Consider the following 20,815-nt stretch of genomic DNA (forward strand, 5'->3'; position numbering starts at 1 on the left):
GCAATAGAAGATGGATGGATGGAAGTTCAAATTGTCTGAGCCTTTAAAAAACTCTGAAGTATTAATTGTTGTATACATGTAATATTTTATATCTATTCATTTATAAAATTAATGAGGGTTTGATTTATTTTTAGTTATCAATTATGTTTATGGTTTTATTTAAGTGTCTTGTGATTTTGACACTAATTGTGTATATAAAATTGTTCAAACTAAAATTCCAAGGGTCAAACTAAACAAAACTGAAGGGTCAAACTGTGCAAAACCAATATCTGCATCATTTATCTGAACTTAAAGTTCTATTCTTCAGCAGTGAGCAGTTTACCTATGACCTCATAATGGGATGGAACTCTTAGGAATGGAACATTAATCAACCAATCAAAATTACAGTTCAGAATGTGTTGAAATTGTACCATTTACTTGATCTGATCTTGACCTGCACATTTCTGCTGACATGGTTTACAAACTTCTTGCACAGACAACAAAGATGGCATCTATCCACACTGAGGGCCTCAAGGTCAACTGGATAAAGAGCGTACTGGTGCCCAGTCAGCAAGTTTCCTTTTTAGAAATGAAACTTGATTCTGTAAGCATGTCAATGTGTTCAGTCCACTCTCTTACACTTGACAAGGTTCAAGCTGTGCCAGTACCAGTGAGCGCTGGGCTTGTTGGCCGCTGCAACTGCCGTCACCACACTAGGCTTGCTACGGATGAGACCTTTCCAGTGCTGGCTAAGCCCGAGTGTCCCTCATCATGATTGGCAACACAGTCACAAGTAACGTGTTGCTGTTTAGCCACACTAGCTATTGGAGGAGAGCTTTTATCGAAAAGGTGTGACACTCAGCAAGATGGTCAGAAGCAAACCTTCATGGAGACCCCACCCTCAGTCAGTTCAGGGGATTCGGAAGGTATTCGGAGATGCCGAGGTGGACCTTTTTGCCTCCCCAGGGACCATGCATTGTTGCCTCTGGTACTCAGTGACACAAGCTCCACTAGGCTTGGACACCTTAGCTCACAGATGGCCAGCGAAACACAAATATGCATTTCCCCCCATCATCTTGCTACATCAAGTATTGTGAAAGATAAAGGAAGACAAGGAAACAGTGATACTAGTTGCACCGAAATGGCCCAACAGCCACTGGATCTCAGAGATGGTAGAACTGTGGAGGATCCCCCATGAGAAATTCTTTTGAGGACAGATTTGCTCTTTCAAGCTCAAGGCATGATCTGGCATCCTCAGCCAGAGCTGTGGAGACTGCATGTCTGGCCTCTGAATGGGGATCATCTGACTCAATAGGGTTGTCACAGCCGGTGCTAGGCACCATACTACAGGCCAGGGCCCCCTCACTGTGGCAGCTGTATTCCTAAAAATGGCAAATTTTTGCATATTGATGTACCTCCAGAGGTGAAGACGCAACTCATTGCCCTGTTCAGATGATACTCTCCTTTCTGTTAGAATATTTGGATAAACCACCACTCATGACCTCTTGAGTGCTTGTCTGTAGACAAACAACCTCTGGTCAGTACATTTTTTGTGTAGTGCGAGACCCTCTTGCCCCCTACTGTTCTGGGACCTAGTGCTGGTTTTCAATGCGCTTAGAGGCAGTAAGCCTATGTATACTCTCTTTGAAGACCATACTGGTATATTCGCTTTGGCATCAGTCAAACGTGTTGGGCACCTTCGGGCCTTTTTAGTCAGAAGCTCTTGTTTAGAGATCGGACCGGGACTGTCAAAGGCCATTCTCAAGCCCAGAGGGGGTTATGTGGACAAAGTGCTGGCAATCTCTTTTAGGGCTCAGGTTGATGCCCTGCAGGAGTTCTCTCCTCCTCCCTTGAGTCAGACAAGGCTAATAGATTGCACATGATCTGCACTGTGAGGTCATTATGCATGTACATTGATAGAACGAGTCAGCTCAGGGTGTCTAATCAACTCTCTGTGTGCTTTGGAGGCCATACACAGTTTGTCTGTCTCCAAGCAAAGAATTTCCCACTGGATCGTGGATGCCATTGCACTTGCATATGTGGCACTGAGCTCAGGCTTTTATGCCCGCGATGACACATGCATGGGGCGAAGTGCCAAGCATCACCAGCAATCAAACTGGCATGATGGTAAAGGGTTTCAAGGTCGCCACCCCTAGGAGAAGCTCCCACAGCGCCAATTACCAACACTCCATTTCAAACGATTTATGCATCTTTTAAAACAACAAATTATAAATTTTAGGGCCTTTATCACATTTTAAACCTATTCCATAAGTAATTGCATTCAACGCCTTTACAATTTTAAGAATCAAAAAGGACCATTTCATTTGTGACCTCAACACCCGTGACCCCCCCACCATCCCAGATGGTTTGGTGCATTGTTCAAGACATGGGTACAGCCTTGGGCACCAGCAGGGTGATGATGTCACCCTCAGTGAAAACAACACTTGACGCTGGTGCTGAGTGGTGCGTTGAAGCCCTGACCCGAATCGTGGAAGGACCTTAACTGTGGAAGTGATTATTAGGGGTGAAATTATCTTTTTATTTTGCAGTTAAAAAAGTTATGACAGCCCATAAAACCATATGGTTCAAAGTTGTGAAATGTGGCACACTAATAGAGTCTCAACTTCTATCATGGCAATTTTGGGGTCTTTATCTCACACTCTCTAGCACCACCAACAGTTCAATATGTTTCAGCTTATAACTTTTTAACTAAACACAGTGGCTGCTCCAGAATTCTTAGGTTCAGGGTGTTTTATAATAAAAATAAAAATACATTGTGTACTATTTTTTAAATAAGTTAGGTTAGGTTAAAAAGCATCCCAGGTTGCACCTCATGAAGTTGGTTAAGAGAATGACCAGAAAGTGCAGAGCTAGATAATCTAGATAATCACATATTCAAGTGATGGGAGTGGTTGCCTTTTTAAACTCTAAATGGCAGTGCGTAATATTTGTTTCAGGCTATTTTTCAAATGAACCAAACATTTCATCTGACATTTCAGCAATGCCTCAGTGAAGAGGCTTTGATTGAATGAACTAACTGTTTTAACATGGGTTTGCTATATATATATATATATATATATATATATATTTATATTAAAGGGGAGTTTTAATAACCCTTTTAATGTATTAATAGCCCTAGTTGGTCATAATATTCAAAATATTCATGATTTATTTGATTCAGATTTATGTTAAGTAAGAAAGTAAAATTACTTTCAAACTGACTATAATTTGACAATGAACAACAAGAGGGAAATAACAGTACTGAGGACAAAGAAATATGATATAGGTCCTGGTCCAACTTGGATGGTTTTATTTACATTTTTCTACATTCAGGGCATCTCACACAATTTCTGGCATGGGGATGCAGTTTGAAATAAAATAAAATAAAATATAATACGAGAAAAATGTCCACACTCTACAAATGCATTTCTTGGATTTTATTTATGTCCATTTGTGCATAAATAAATGTGGCATATAAAAAAATAAAAATAAAAATATTTTCTTTTACAGGCTCCAGGAACTGATTCATATTAGGGTTCCGTTCAGCCAGCACAACACAGTTTGTTATATTCAAAGTACCACAGCAAGGGAACCAGCGTTTCTGTAAATCTAAATGTAAAAGTATTCAGTAGAATGGAGTGAAACGGACTTTAGTGGTTTGTTGATATCATACTGTTGTTTCTAGTTCTCAGGGATTCTGTACTGATCGCTCCTTTAACTGATCTTTAATTCGAGATTACGAAGACTTGAACTCCTAAATAAAGTAATCTTTCGACAATCAGAGACATGGTTTAGTGAAGCCTGCTTCCATCTAGTGGACAATTGAATATACTCCAGACAGTGCAAACGGTAAAACGGAATTAGTCTTAATTTCAATTGTTTACTATTTATTGACCTCCAAAATCCACACTTGCCACTTTATTGATGATAAACAGTCCAAGACTGCTATGTCAGCAAAAACTATTTGTTTTTAAATAATTGTTTTCACATGCCATTACGATTATTACCATTTACAATATGAATATCTAGAACACAATATAAAATAAATATCTTTCAGTTGTCTGTTTGATCTGTAAGGTCACTATTTAAGCCTTAGGTTAGACAATTAGAACGGCATGTTACATATCCAAGACATGGTTTCATCAGTGGACTGATGCCAAAACATCTAGAGCAACAAAGACAGACATTCAGGTGACTAGAATAACTGGTAACACTTTACAATAATGTTCCATTTGTTAACATTAGTTAACATTAACTAACAATGAACAATACTTTTACAGCTTGTTAAATGTTAATTTCAACATACAGTAATACAATTTTAAATCAAAATCAAAAGTTGTATGTGCAGGGTTGGGAGGGTTACTTTTGAAATGTATTCCACTACAGATTACAGAATACATGCTGTAAAATGTCATTTGTAATGTATTCCGTTAGATTACTCAAGGTCAGTAACGTATTCTAAATACTTTCGATTACTTCTTCAGCACTGGTAGATTTTTTCACTTGTTTTGACTATAAAAACTCTGCCAGTACAGTAAGACAAAATACACATGTTAAAAATACATTCTCTGAAAAACTAAATATCTTATGAAGTGTTGGGATTTTTAGATATTTTTACAGGAAAACAATACAAAAATTATTATCAAGATTATGATTTTTGCCCTAATATCAAAGGTCTTACTAGAAAAAAAGAAAATATGATCCAACGTGAATTTTCTTGCTAAAAAAATACGATCGTGCCTGGTAACGCGCATGTAAAATGGCTAGAAATAGCATTTTAGCTTAGCATAAAACTGACAGTTTGCACAAGGTTTATTTTTATTTCTTCTGCTCCAAACTTACTTCAAACTTACTTCTCTGTCTGCTCGTATGAATGTAACACATCATAAGAAAGTGTTTCACCGCTGTTCAAATGCACTTTGGATCGCATCATTTATATGTATAAATGTTTTCCATCTGAAAGGACTACATATTAAATTAAACAAATGACAATAAAATGCAAAGTAATCTCTTCAGTAATCAAAATACTTTTTGAATGTAACTGTATTCTAATTACCAATGATTTCAATTGTAACTGTAGTGGAATACAGTTACTTATATTTTGTATTTTAAATACGTAATCCCGTTACATGTATTCTGTTACTCCCCAACCCTGTGTATATGTTAACATTAGTTAATGCTCTATGAACTAACATGAACTAATAATGAACAATTGTATTTTTATTAACTAACATTAGCAAAGGTTAATAAATCCTGTAAAAATATATTGTTCATTTTTAGTTCATGATTAAATAATGCTAATGAATGGAACGCTATTGTAAAGTGTTAATGAATAACTATACATTTCTATGATTACTTGAATAACTGAGAATCTTCAAAGACAAAATTCTTAAATTAACTATATAGCCTGCTATACTTACATGTGTCATATCTAAGTACATTATTAGGTACACCTGTACACCTACATATTCATGCAATTATCTAATAAGCCAATCATATGGCAGGAGTGCATTGCATAAAATCAGGCAGATACAGGTGAGGAGCTTGAGTTAATGTTCACATCAACCATCAGAATGAGGAAAAAAAATGTGATCTCAGTGATTTTGACTGTGGCATGATTGTTGGTGCCAGATGGGCTGGTTTGAGTATTTCTGGGATTTTCATGCACAACAGTCTCCAGAATTTACTCAGAATGGTGCCAAAAAAAAAAAAAAAAAAAAAATACAGTGAGCGGCAGTTCTGTGAGCGGAAATGCCTTGTTGATGAGAGAGGTCAACGGAGAATGTCCAGACTGGTTCGAGCTGACAGAAAGGCTACGGTAACTCCGATAACCACTCTGTACAATTGTAGTAAACAGAATAGCATTTCAGAATGCACAACACGTCGAACCTTGAGGTGAATGGGCTTCAACAACAGAATACCACATCGGGCACTTTATTAGGACCATAGTGTTCCTAATAAAGTGCTCAGTGAGTGTATCACTGTATGACAAACAATTATAAAATCAGCTTCTGAGTTCTAGGTAGCACGTATCAGGATGTCTGTATCAGGTTAACATTTTAGATTATCAGGGCAATGATCATCAGGGAAATTACTTTTTCAAAAGTAATTTCACAAAGAAAATATTAAATAAGAAGTGTCTTGATATCATCAATCTATTTCTTAAACTGAAAAATGTAGGCTATATACCAATGCCATTGTAAAAATTCTCTATTCACAGTCTGCCATGATTAATTTAATGAAAGAAACTCATTCTTCTGAGTGAAAGTGTCAAATAACAGGGCAAACATGACAGCCCCTATTAGAGGGGACCCTCTCCATATACTGTAGAATAAAACAGCTTTTACAAGGTTACTGATATAACTGTCTTTATCTCATGCGAGTGAATCATCTCATGATTTTATACACTTGTCTCAAAATTACAATTAAAGAGTAAAACCTTTTTAATGAGGAAAATAATTACCAAGTGCACCTTAAGAAATAATATCTAAGTGCTTGCCTTTTTTATTATTATTAAGTGTAAATTTGTAACATTACATTACCCTGTAAAAAAATAAATAATTAAAAAAATATATCACAGCTATGATGAGGTTTTTTATTTATTTATTGTATTTTTATTATTGTTCATTCAACACAGTACAGAGAAAAGATCACCATACAATAAGTTGACAAGTTAACTAAAGGAATAGCATATTAAATCAAACAAAGAGCAAGGAAGAACAAATTAAGCCAGAAATAGAAGGTGACAAAATAAAAATAATTACATATAATACAAAACAAAAAATATAAGTAAACAAATAAATAAATATTCTAAGTGCTAATTTTCTAAGTGCTTTTTTGTTAACAGACAGTGATACAGTATTTAAATTATGTTTCATCTCTTTTAAGAATTAAGAAAAATAGGCTTACACTTTGAAAACTTACAGTACATTTCTGCAAGTAAAATTTTGCTTAATAAATTTAGTTTATAATAAAGCAAGCACTCTTTTTTGGGGGATCTCACTCAAAATGCCCATAAATAATATTCTTAAAATGCATTAAACATTATTGCAAGATATTATTTGTAATGAACATACTAATGTCTTTCCATAGCTGTTGAGCATAATGGCATGACCAAAATAAATGGAAAACAATCTCTGTATAAATCTGGCAAAAGCATCTTTTTGTGTAAATGTCAGTTCTGTATGTCTTTAAAAATTGTTTGACATGGTAGAACTTATGGATCAGCTTAAAGGATTTTTTTTTTAGGAGGCCCTTAGGCCAAAATCGAGCGTTTCAGACAGAGGGCCAAAAACAGGGTGGAAAATGATCATATATTACTACATTGTGACTGTTTTGGTGCAAAAAAACTTGTATAACTGTAACGTTTGGAAGGAAGTCACGAGAGCTGGATCTAGGTGCGGCGAAACAGTATTTAATAAAATAAAGTACAGAATAACGGGGTAAACACAGGAACAAACGAAACATCCACGAAGGGTACTGGTCATACACAAGAGGTAACACATAACTGACAAACACTAAGCAAACAACAAGGCATTATATACACAATGGGTAATGAGTAAATGACAGGTGAAAACAATCTAGGACAGCTGGCAGTGATGAGGGCAAGGAATTATGGGAATTGTAGTCCGGGAGGAACAGATGACGGGAGAAACACAAGGTAAACAACAGAGAATCATAACAATAACATTATCATTGGAAAATAAAATGATTTAAAAAAAAAAAAAAAAAAAAAAAAAAACAAAGAAATAGCACTTCATGACCCCTTTAAAAATAACTGGGATATTTAGTTAACAATATCAGTATTCGCTCTTCTATTCAATCAAAAAAAGCTATATTTTCCTTTTGCTAGTCAAATCCATAAACATTTGTAATAATATATGTCAAATTTGAGATTTGAAGTAAAAGGCAAAGATAATGTCCGTCTGGATCACAGTCAGTGCACAAGACCTACCCTTTAAAACAATTCTACATAATGCAAACATCAGCTGAGTTTGTTGTTCCATGAGACATCCATAAGTCAAAGCCCCATTGTGATCTCCATAAAATGTAAATCCTTTTTGGTTGAGTGACATTCTTACAAAAAGCAAAAGTCAGAATTAAACTGTTTGAGATATAGGAAAATGATTTACGCTTAGTAAAGGTTCTTAAGTGGGATAAAGTTAGTTTTAGGTTCGATATTCGTTGGATAATCAGTTTCTCTTACCCGCGCTAAGGGACCATCTGCAAGTTCCACCCACTACGCTAAAACATAGGTGGTGTCCAATCGTTGACGTGCAAGTTAAACATAAAAACCCAGTAAAGCACATATTCACATTCCAAAGGCTGTAGTAAGCTACTATTAGGCAGACTGACTTACTACAGATGAAATTACTACAGTATTTCCTATCAAGACAAGTTAAGTTTAATTGACAGCATTTGTGGCATTATGTTAATAACCACAAACATTGATTTTCACTTGTTATTGTGGGGCCATTTACAATGGAAGTGAATTGGGCCAATGTAAAAATTTGAAGATTGAACATTTATGAAAACTCTTACAATTGTAAAGTTGTTTAAACAGTCATTGTTTGGGTAATTTCATGGTTTTAGGGTTTATGGCATGAAGCCCTTATGGCAACAACTTTGTTAAATTGGATATTGCTTTACACACACACACACACACACACACACACACACACACACACACACACACACACACACACACACACACACACACAAGAGGCTAGTAAGTGATTTTCTCACACTAAAATCATGTTAACATTCATATTCTTTACATATATATGGTTATAACCTTGAAACAGTGAGTTTTTAATGTTTGTCAATTGGCCCCCTTTCACTTTCATTTTAAGTGGCTCACTGTGACCCAGATTTCATGCATTTTTTAAAGGAAAGGAGTGCCAAGTCAAAATAATGTTTTATGGTAATCAACAATATGCCACAAATGCTGTTGATTAAGCTTAACATGTATTCAAAATTCCTTAACATCCTGTCATGATTTAAATCTGTAATCTCCCCTGTTTTGTGACACTTGCTATGTTTTACTTACCCTGATTTCATCATTTCACCTGCTTATCGGACTTTCACTACAAATTCATGTACTTAATTGGCAATCCTACCCTCTCCATGAACCCAGACACCTGAGTTATATGAAGTGTCAACAAATGATAAAATAATAATAATAATAATAATAATAATAATAATGTACATAAATGCAAATGAAACAACCTGTACCATGTTGTAATATAATTCTGCTGTATCTGTTCTGTTACACCTGGGGGTGGAGACAGATGGGTTGCTCTCCTCACACACACACCATGCATGGCTGCATGGATGGACCGGGAAGGCCAAGAACAGAACCATACATCCAACAGATTGCTTCAGTTTTCAATACGGTTATACACTTGACGGAATTGGTCCTAACTGAAACAACCATCTATTTAAACAGCCATTGTATTTCTTCAAATAACCACCTTAAATAATGTCACTCAACATTAATTTGTAACAATTTATTCTGTTATTTACTCTAACAAAACTACAAAAGATTCTTACAACACCAAATGGGTCCCACATGTTCTTTGAAGAAGACCTCAAATTAATTTAAAATTGTCTTTAAATAGTAATAAATTTATAATAATTGTGATAAGCCATGTTGGTGGAAATTTTATTTTATTAAGGGAAAAGTTGAGCATTTCTGAAACAATTTATGACAGTATTAACATGATAACGTCAATCATTTTACAAGTTACTGTATACAAACATGAATTAACATAACCGTGATATTGTTGATTTTTTACTAGGCATTATCACAGTAAAATAACTTTTATGTGAAACTTTACTTGAAATAAAATTAAATGTCCTGTGAAATATCCAGATACAGAGATACTACTCATACAACAACACTTATTTGTTGTATTGAAGAGTAAGCTCTTGTATTACATTCTTGTATTAATATTATTCTTCAACAGGATGCATGATTGAAAATGGAGCTGACTTTGAAAACAAAAAGGAGGTAGATAGATTACTATATCTATTGTTTTAGTATGAACCACCAGTAACTGAATATCACAAACATAAAAGTGCTGCTGGTGGATTTTGAAGGGAAAAAGACAACCTGATTATTAGCCAGGCACAGGAGGCAACAGTACACCAGAGCAGATGACTCAGAATGTGTGAAGAACATGATGAGGAAAGACAACTGTACAACTGGACTTTTAAATTAACTGGAGTCAGTGGCAGATAAGAGGTTGTTACAGCATCCTCTGCACAACAGCGTTTTTTAGAGCACATTACTCTAGTGATACTTGAGTAAGTCAGTCTGTCCAGTAGCAGCTTACTACGACCTTTATAATGTGAAAATAAAAAGTTTGTTGAATTTTTATTATTTTTTTCTAAAATAATTGATTACTGTACTCATATCATAAGGAATAATGTAATAATTTAATATGTATTAAGTCAGTCTGTTCAATAGCAGCTTACTACAACCTTTATAATGTGAACACAACATTTTGTTAAGTTTTTGTGATTTTTTTTTCTAAAATAATTGAACACTGTACTCATATGATAAGGCATACTGTAATAATTTCACCTGTATTAAGTCAGTCTGTCCAACAGCAGTGTTTTTCACGACAGAACATGCAAGTCAGTTGAATGAATGCTCAGACGCCCGTGACGTTTTAGCGCAGTGTGTGGAGTTTTCAGAGGGTCCCTTAAACACCATAGGCTGGTTTAGCCCTCTAACATTAAGGGAAATAATAAAGGCTTTAATAAAATAAAATAAAATAAAATAAAACAGAAGATGTTTTAATACAGCTGCTGATGGCGTGATTGCAGCAGTCTTTCTTCTGACCGCTCTCTATTTTTTTCTTCTTTTGGAAAGCTGCGAAAGCGTAATCGTTGATTTTTTTTCTTTTGCTGTTGGCGCAAACAGGCAAGCAAAAATGTTATTTGCTGTGGTCTCCCATCCAACGCTATACAAGTTCACCCTGCTGTCGTTCCGCATTCTAAACACGTATATGGGGAAAGGGTCCATAGATTTTGTTTTTGCACTGCAACAAACCACACATTGGAAAACAGCTTCAAACTCTCCAGTATGCCCCACCCACAGAGTAAAGTTCTGCCCACACGGTGACGGATTGTTTCATATTTCATTGAGAAAAACAAAAACAAACGTAAAACGCACATAACAACGGGAGACAAGATGTCCCTCACCGTCAAGAACATTTCTGTAGTTTTCAATCCTATAAATCAAAACAATACCTTCACCAATGGAGATTTTATATCGGGACAAGTTATTCTAGATGTTGCGAAGGACACGCAAATGCAGTCTTTAAGTATCAAAATTAAAGGCAAGGCAGAAGTCCTCTGGTGCGAGCGACATGGTAACACCACTGTTGTTTACTCTGACAAGGAAAAATATTATTCAATGGAGCGGTTCTTCGTTCGGGACGACCACAAACATGGTAGGACGAGATGAAGCGTTTGGCTTTTTTCCGTACACTACGTTAACATTGCATAAATATATGAACCTGGTGTATCTGCATATGTTAACCTGATCAGTAACACTTTAAAATAAGGTTCTATTTGTCAAAGTTAGTAAAAACATTCGGTATCATGAACTAACAATGAACGCTATTGTAACAGCATTTATTAATCTTGGTTCATGTGAATTTACATTTTTTATTGATTCATAGACATATAACAAAGAAAAAACGCAACATATATACCTTAAATCAACATTTAACCCCCAATATTACCCTTCCCCAATTACCAACCCCACCTGAGCCCCAACGAACTCCACTGTGGTCACAATAAGAATACACAAAAAATGAAAAGAAAAAAAATTGGCAGTTCATGTTCATAAGGTATTAACTAATGTTAAAATATGTTAATGTTAAAAATGTGTTATTTGTTGCCTATACTGCATGTTGAAGAAACGCTAACCAAGATTAATGAATGCATTAAGTCATTGTTAGTTAATGTCAAGTAATAGTTAACTAATGCTATCGAATTCAATCATATTGTAAAGTTTTACAACTTGATCTTTTTTAGGCAAAGACTGTGAAATGCTGAAAGATCCTTCAGGACAGCCTTGTAAGTTTATTTGTTAATATTATATGAAAATTGCAAAAACGTTTCAATGCCTTGAAAATTAAACTGAACTTGCCTTTGATTTTTGCCTTCATAGATAGCTCAGTTGTGGCACCAGGACATCATGTTTATCCATTCATCTTCCAGTTGCCTCAGCAGTAAGTTACATAAAGAAGTTCTTGAATGACTTTGCTTCACATAAATTATAAAGTGGGATTTGTAAAACATCTAAAATACAAGTTACTCTACATAAAAAGGTCACATTCTTTCCTAAATAGGAACTTCCCACAAACTTTCAAAGGTAGAGATGGTAAAGTTCTCTACACTTTGCAGACAAAACTGGCTAGATCAATGCGTGTTTCTAGCAAAGCTAAAACTGAGTTCCACTACGTGCCCAGACCTGATCTCTCCAATCTTGAACTAATGGTGAGATTTCAACTATATTATGTTTACATATTTACTGTGCCTCTCTTTACCATAAATTACTTTTCAATGATTTGAGTCTCAGCTATCTATTTGTTATATGGTCTGTCTTGTTTAGGCACCTCAGTATGGAACCAAAGATAAGCAAATGAAACTCTTTACCTCTGGGAGTGTCTCTATGAACATAAACACTGAGAAAATGGGATACTACCTAGGTAAGAATGGACCACCTCGGCAGTACTGCTTTTCCCTCATCTGTTTTTGGTTACTTGTGCCAAATACGCCATTGTACACTGACCATTGTAAACGCAACCATTTCAGTCAGGGGATCCTTTTTCAAATGGTGAACAAAATGCAAATGGGCTGTTTCTGATTCAGGAAACATAGTTCAGTCAGCTTGATATACAGTAGTTTTCACATGTCGTTCACTCCATTGTGTTTCAATAAGTGTGCAGCAGAATTTGTTGGGTCAAAGGCTTATTAATATTAGGAACACTAACGTGGTCTTCTGCTGTTGTAGCTCATCCGCCTCAAGGTTTGACGTGTTGTGCATTCTGAGATGCTATTCTGCTCAATTGTAGTTATCTGAGATACTGTAGCCTTTCTGTCAGCTCAAACCAGTCTGGCCATTCTCCGTTGACATCTCTCTTCAACAAGGCATTTCCGCTCACAGAACTGCCTCTCACTGGATGTTTTTTTTTTGTTTTTGTCACCATTCTGAGTAAACTCTAGAGACTGTTGTGCGTGAAAATCCCAGGAGATCAGCAGTTACAGAAATACGCAATCCAGCTTATCTGGCACCGACAATCGTTCCACGGTCGAAATCACTGATATCAAATTTTTCCCCCATTCTGATGATTGATGTGAACATTAACTGAAGATCCTGACCCGTATCTGATTGATTTCATGCATTGCACTGCTGCCATACGATTGGCTGAATAGATAATCACATGAATAAGTAGGTGTACAGGTTTTCCTGATAAAGTGGTCGGTGAGTGTATATATATATATATATATTTATATATACACAGGTGCATCTCAATAAATTAGAATGTCGTGGAAAAGTTCATTTATTTCAGTAATTCAACTCAAATTGTGAAACTCGTGTATTAAATAAATTCAATGCACACAGACTGAAGTAGTTTAAGTCTTTGGTTCTTTTAATTGTGATGTTTTTGGCTCACATTTAACAAAAACCCACCAATTCACTATCTCAACAAATTAGAATACATCATAAGACCAATAAAAAAAACATTTTTAGTGAATTGTTGGCCTTCTGGAAAGTATGTTCATTTACTGTATATGTACTCAATACTTGGTAGGGGCTCCTTTTGCTTAATTACTGCCTCAATTCGGCGTGGCATGGAGGTGATCAGTTTGTGGCACTGCTGGTATGGAAGCCCAGGTTTCTTTGACAGTGGCCTTCAGCTCATCTGCATTTTTTGGTCTCTCGTTTCTCATTTTCCTCTTGACAATACCCCATAGATTCTCTATGGGGTCAGGTCTGGTGAGTTTGCTGGCCAGTCAAGCACACCAACACCATGGTCATTTAACCAACTTTTGGTGCTTTTGGCAGTGTGGGCAGGTGCCAAATCCTGCTGGAAAATGAAATCAGCATCTTTAAAAAGCTGGTCAGCAGAGGGAAGCATGAAGTGCTCCAAAATTTCTTGGTAAACGGGTGCAGTGACTTTGGTTTTCAAAAAACACAATGGACCAACACCAGCAGATGACATTGCACCCCAAATCATCACAGACTGTGGAAATTTAACACTGGACTTCAAGCAACTTGGGCTATGAGCTTCTCCATCCTTCCTCCAGACTCTAGGACCTTGGTTTCCCAATGAAATACAAAACTTGCTCTCATCTGAAAAGAGGACTTTGGAACACTGGGCAACAGTCCAGTTCTTCTTCTCCTTAGCCCAGGTAAGACGCCTCTGACGTTGTCTGTGGTTCAGGAGTGGCTTAACAAGAGGAATACGACAACTGTAGCCAAATTCCTTGACATGTCTGTGTGTGATGGCTCTTGATGCCTCGACCCCAGCCTCAGTCCATTCCTTGTGAAGTTCACCCAAATTCTTGAATCGATTTTGCTGGACAATCATAAGGCTGCGGTTCTCTCGGTTGGTTGTGCATCTTTTTTTTCAACACTTTTTCCTTCCACTCAACTTTCTGTTAACATGCTTGGATACAGCACTCTGTGAACAGCCAGCTTCTTTGGCAATGAATGTTTGTGGCTTACCCTCCTTGTGAAGGGTATCAATGATTGTCTTCTGGACAACTGTCAGATCAGCAGTCTTCCCCATGATTGTGTAGCCTAATGAACCAAACTGAGAGACCATTTTGAAGGCTCAGGAAACCTTTGCAGGTGTTTTGAGTTGATTAGCTGATTGGCATGTCAAAATATTCAAATTTTTTGAGATAGTGAATTGGTGGGTTTTTGTTAAATGTGAGCCAAAATCATCACAATTAAAAGAACCAAAGACTTAAACTACTTCAGTCTGTGTGCATTGAATTTATTTAATACACAAGTTTCACAATTTGAGTTGAATTACTGAAATAAATGAACTTTTCCACGACATTCTAATTTATTGAGATGCACCTGTATATATATATATATATATATATATACAGATACAGTTGTGCTCAAAAGTTTGCATACCCTGGCAGAAATTGTGAAATTTTGGCATTGATTTTGAAAATATGACTGATCATGCAGAACTGTCAAAAGACCAGCGTAACAAGGTAATGGAACTTTATAAAGATGGAAAAGGATATAAAAAGATATCCAAAGCCTTAAAAATGCCAGTCAGTACTGTTCAATCACTTATTAAGAAGTGGAAAATTCGGGGATCTCTTGATACCAAGCCAAGGTCAGGTAGACCAAGAAAGATTTCAGCCACAACTGCCAGAAGAATTGTTCAGAATACAAAGAAAAACCCACAGGTAAACTCAGGAGAAATACAGGCTGCTCTGGAAAAAGACGGTGTGGTTGTTTCAAGGAGCACAATACTTGTTGACTCCTCTCCAAACATTGCGCTTATGGTTGTGACCATAAAGCTCTATTTTGGTCTCGTCACTCCAAATGACAGTGTGCCAGAAGCTGTGAGGTGTGTCAAGGTGTTGTCGGGTATATTGTAACCAGGCTTTTTTGTGGCATTGGCTTCTTTCTGGCAACTCGACCATGCAGCTCATTTTTGTTCAAGTATCGTCGTATTGTGCTCCTTGAAACAACCACACCGTCTTTTTCCAGAGCAGCCTGTACTTCTCCTGAGGTTACCTGTGGGTCTTTGTATCCTGAACAATTCTTCTGGCAGTTGTGGCTGAAATCTTTCTTGGTCTACCTTTCCTCGCCTTGGTATCAAGAGATCCCTGATTTTTCCACTTCTTAATAAGTGATTGAACAGTACTGACTGGCATTTTCAAGGCTTTGGATATCTTTTTATACCCTTTTCCATCTTTTTAAAGTTCCATTACCTTGTTACACAGGTCTTTTGACAGTTCTTTTCTGCTCCCCATGGCTCAGTATCTAGCCTGCTCAGTGCATCCACGTGAGAGCTAACAAACTCATTGACTATTTATACACAGACACTAATTGCAATTTAAAAAGCCACATGTGTGGGAAATTATCCTTTAATTGCCATTTAAACCTGTGTGTGTCACCTTGTGTGTCTGTAACAAGGCCAAACATTCAAGGGTATGTAAACTATTGATCAGGGCCATTTGGGTGATTTCTGTTACCATTATGATTTAAAAAGGAGCCAAACAACTATGTGATAATAAATGGCTTCAAATGTTCACTATCCTTAAAAAAAAACAGTTTTTTTGCTTGACCGGTCCTATTTTCAAAATCAATGCCAAAATTTCACAATTTCTGCCAGGGTATGCAAACTTTTTTGCACAACTGTATTTTTTATGTTAAAGGCTTTAAAGATAATGCCTATATCTTTGTAACATGATGAAATCATCATGCATCTTTATGGAATACATGTATGCAGTGGGCTTTTTTTATGGGTTTGGGAATGATGTGTACTCTCTGTAAACATTATTGTATAAGCACAGTTGATTGCGATGAAGGAAGTCTTTTCGGATAATGTCATTCAGCTGTTAACCTTTGACAGTGGAGTTACATTTCAGGATTGAATTCAACCATAACAACCCCCACACGACTTGTAGATCTGGTTCAACTTGTTTTTTTTTTCTCTTCTTCTTCTTTCTTTCTTTCTTTTCATTTGCTTATTCACAGAGCTTTTGCTATAGAGATTTCACACAGTTAAGACCATTACAGTCTAGTCATTCAAAAGTTTTCTTTATGAAAATTAAATTGTTTACATCGCATTTTGTGCAATCAAGAGACTTAGCTTGTCATTATGACAAACAGAGTTATAGTTTCTAGTGATTTTTTTAAAATTATTATTAAGTAATTCACCTACTTGTGTTTTACCATGTATCTCTACAGGAGAGGGGTTGAAAGTTTTGGCTGAAGTTCAGAACAATTCATCCCGGGCTGTCAAGCCAAAATACTGTCTGTATCAAAAACACAGTTTTTTTGCAAGAGGCAAGAGAAGAGTTCACACAAATGAACTTCTTAAAGAGGAGGGGGAACCCATCGAGCCAAACACAAAGAAAAATTTCACCAAAGTGCTGACCATTCCACCTAGCCTTACCGCCTCTACCCTGAACTGTAGAATCCTTATGATTGAGTACAGACTCCGGGTAAGTTTCCACATCAAAAGCAAACAAAACACACATTTTGTTGTCTTTCATTGCAACAGTGAAGAAATAAATGCCACATACAGTATATGTCTGTTTTAGTTTTAAATTAATCTTGTCACGTTTAAATTATTTTAAATCAGTGGATGTGCTGATTTAATACTCTCCAAAGGACTTAAGATTCTGTTGCTGGGTATATAAATACAATGACCACTGCCATGATAGTTTATGTATTTATTTTTTGTTTGCCTTTAATACATAAAAATGGCCATTGCTGAACTATCACATTTAATATATATATATATATATATATATATATATATATATATATATATATATATATATATATATATATATATATATTAAATCACTTTTTGGTGCTTTCCTTAATTGGGAACTGGCTTAGTTTTTGCCTAGTGGCAAAGTTTATTTCATCATTTTTGTTGCCCTTGCAGATATTACTGTTCTGTTGTAATGTACATTAGGATTTATATCATTTTGTATGATACTTGCCATTACACTTTTCTAACTGAGCCATCTGTTGTTTAATATGTGCACTTTGTGTTTAGGTGTACCTGGATGTGCCGTATGCCTCTGATCCAGAGATCAAATTCCCAATTGTTATTCTTCCTCTTCAGACTGCCTCAGATTCAAAGGGTCCCTCAAACAATGACTTTGGAATTTTGAACCAACAAGCAGGAGGCAATGCGTACCCCAATCCACCTCCACTGGCTTCATCAGCCCCACCACCTAATGTGGCTGGACCTCCTGGTCTGTTTGGGGCCCCTGGCTGCTATGGGCCTCCTCCTGGTCAGTTTGCTGCCCCTGCTTACTCTGGACCTACTGGCCAAATTGCTGCCCCTGCTTACTCTGGATGTCCTGGTCAAATTGCTTCCCCTGCTTACTCTGGACCTCCCGGTCAAATTGCTGCCCCTGCTTACTCTGGACCTCCTGGTCAAATTGCTGCCCGTGCTTACTCTGGACCTCCTGGTCAAATTGCGGCCCCTGCTTACTCTGGACCTCCTGGTCAAATTGCGGCCCCTGCTTACTCTGGACCTCCCGGTCAAATTGCTGCCCCTGCTTACTCTGGACCTCCCAGTCAAATTGCTGCCCCTGCTTACTCTGGACCTCCTGATCAAATTGCTGCCCCTGCTTACTCTGGACCTCCCGGTCAAATTGCTGCAACTGGTTACCCTGGACCTCCAGGTCATTTTGGTACCCCAGGTCAACTTGGTCCTTCAGTTTCAAATTCAAAGTCTGACTCATCAGCTCCACCTCCTTATCAGGACTATTGGTTATATCCAAAGATGCCGGATGGCCCTGAAAATGCTGGACTGCCCCCAAAATCTTGACAAAATTACTTTTGTCATTTATTATTTGCTAAACCAGTTAGAGCTGTTTGTTTTGTGTAAAGATTAGTTAGAACAATTCATATTAATTTTTTTTTAAGTGATGTTACATTTTAATAAGCCAAAACATATGATTATATACAGTGCATCCGGAAAGTATTCACAGCGCTTCACTTTTTCCACATTTTGTTATGTTACAGCCTTATTCCAAAATGGATTAAATTCATTATTTTCCTCAAAATTCTACAAACAATACCCCATAATGACAATGTGAAAGAAGTTTCTTTGAAATCTTTGCAAATTTATTAAAAATAAAAAATGAAAAAAAAATCACATGTACATAAGTATTCACATTCTTTGCCATGACAATCAAAATTGAGCTCAGGTGCATCCTGTTTCCACTGATCATCCTTGAGATGTTTCTACAATTTGATTGGAGCCCACCTGTGGTAAATTCAGTTGATTGGACATGATTTGGAAAGGCACACACCTGTCTATATAAGGTCCCACAGTAAACAGTGCATGTCAGAGTACAAACCAAGCCATGAAGTCCAAGGAATTGTCTGTAGACCTCGAGACAGGATTGTATCGAGACACAGATCTGGGGAAGGGTACAGAAAAATTTCTGCAGCATTGAAGGTCCCAATGAGCACAGTGGCATCCATCATCCGTAAATGGAAGAAGTTTGGAACTACCAGGACTCTTCCTAGAGCTGGCCGCCTAGCCAAACTGAGCGATCGAGGGTGAAGGGCCTTAGTCAGGGAGGTGACCAAGAACCCGATGGTCACTCTGACAGAGCTCCAGCATTTCTCTGTGGAGAGAGGAGAACCTTCCAGAAGAACAACCATCTCTGCAGCACTCCACCAATCAGGCCTGTATGGTAGAGTGGCCAGACGGAAGCCACTCCTCAGTAAAAGGCACATGACAGCCTGCCTGGTCTTTGCCAAAAGGCACCTGAAGGACTCTCAGACCATGAGAAACAAAAATTGAACTCTTTGGCCTGAATGGCAAGCGTCATGTCTGGAGGAAACCAGGCACCGCTCATCACCTGGCCAATACCATCCCTACAGTGAAGCATGGTGGTGGCAGCATCATGCTGTGGGGATGTTTTTCAGCGGCAGGAACTGGGAGACTAGTCAGGATCGAGGGAAAGATGAATGCAGCAATGTACAGAGACATCCTTGATGAAAACCTGCTCCAGAGCACTCTGGACCTCAGACTGGGGCGAAGGTTCATCTTCCAACAGGACAATGACCCTAAGCACACTAAGCCAAGATAACAAAGGAGTGGCTCCGGGACAACTCTGTGAATGTCCTTGAGTGGCCCAGCCAGAGCCCAGACTTGAACCCGATTGAACATCTCTGGAGAGATCTGAAAATGGCTGTGCACCGACGCTCCCCATCCAACCTGATGGAGCTTGAGAGGTCCTGCAAAGAAGAATGGGAGAAACTGCCCCAAAATAGGTGTTGCAAGCTTGTAGCATCATACTCAAAAAGATTTGAGGCTGTAATTGGTGCCAAAGGTGCTTCAACAAAGTATTGAGCAAAGGCTGTGAATACTTATGTACATGTAATTTGTTTCGTTTTTTATTTTTAATAAATTTGCAAAGATTTCAAAGAAACTTCTTTCACATTGTCATTATGGGGTATTGTTTGTAGAATTTTGAGGAAAATAATGAATTTAATCCATTTTGGAATAAGGCTGTAACATAACAAAATGTGGAAAAAGTGAAGCGCTGTGAATACTTTCCGGATGCAATGTAATTTTTCTGTGTAGTGTTTTGATACCTCCTGCATACTTTCATTTAAAGCCCAAGAAATCTTGTATTATGTAACAACAAAGTTGAGTACCATCTTCCAGAAGAGTATTTTTCTATACAATGACTCGAGACTTAAATCACCATATAGTTATTTGAGACATGAATATACAGTAGCATAAGTACAACTGTTTTTACTTCAATATATTACTTTGTAATAGTGGACTTTCTGTTGTTTATTGATGATTAAAAAATAATGGATCTGCTTAAGATACTCCTTAATACTGACCCTATCAGCTACTAAACTATACAGCAAGGTTCATTTGTGGCATGAAACAAACAGATCAGTTGAGGATAGTGTTAAATGTATACATTCAAATACACATTACTGTAATATTACAAATTTAGCACTTCTTAAATGCTTGAGATTAGGATTAGCTAAAATTATTCAATTTAATGAATGTAATATAATTTTAAAATGCAGCATGAATGGAGTTTAGAATAGGCA

At 37.0% G+C, this 20,815-nt stretch overlaps 1 protein-coding gene across 1 annotated transcript; it reads left to right on the forward strand.

Annotated features, from left to right (window-relative positions):
* Positions 1-11,145: 11,145 nt before the first annotated feature.
* On the forward strand, positions 11,146-20,577 carry LOC127419265 (arrestin domain-containing protein 3-like). Its single transcript, XM_051660536.1, has 7 exons — positions 11,146-11,441; positions 12,031-12,072; positions 12,167-12,227; positions 12,348-12,495; positions 12,611-12,707; positions 16,949-17,205; positions 17,772-20,577. The coding sequence occupies exons 1-7, from the start codon at positions 11,180-11,182 to the stop codon at positions 18,552-18,554; spliced, it is 1,650 nt and encodes a 549-aa protein (XP_051516496.1). The 5' UTR covers positions 11,146-11,179; the 3' UTR covers positions 18,555-20,577.
* Positions 20,578-20,815: the final 238 nt, after the last annotated feature.

Source organism: Myxocyprinus asiaticus, chromosome 3, assembly GCF_019703515.2.
Source record: "Myxocyprinus asiaticus isolate MX2 ecotype Aquarium Trade chromosome 3, UBuf_Myxa_2, whole genome shotgun sequence".
Taxonomy (NCBI): domain Eukaryota; kingdom Metazoa; phylum Chordata; class Actinopteri; order Cypriniformes; family Catostomidae; genus Myxocyprinus; species Myxocyprinus asiaticus.

Excerpts from the sequence above, each read along its gene's own strand:
- LOC127419265 (XM_051660536.1), top strand. The coding sequence starts at position 11,180 with ATGTCCCTCACCGTCAAGAACATTTCTGTAGTTTTCAATCCTATAAAT. Across the intron at positions 11,442-12,030 it reads TCGGGACGACCACAAACATG|GCAAAGACTGTGAAATGCTG; the intron begins GTAGGACGAGAT and ends GATCTTTTTTAG. Across the intron at positions 12,496-12,610 it reads TCTCCAATCTTGAACTAATG|GCACCTCAGTATGGAACCAA; the intron begins GTGAGATTTCAA and ends TGTCTTGTTTAG.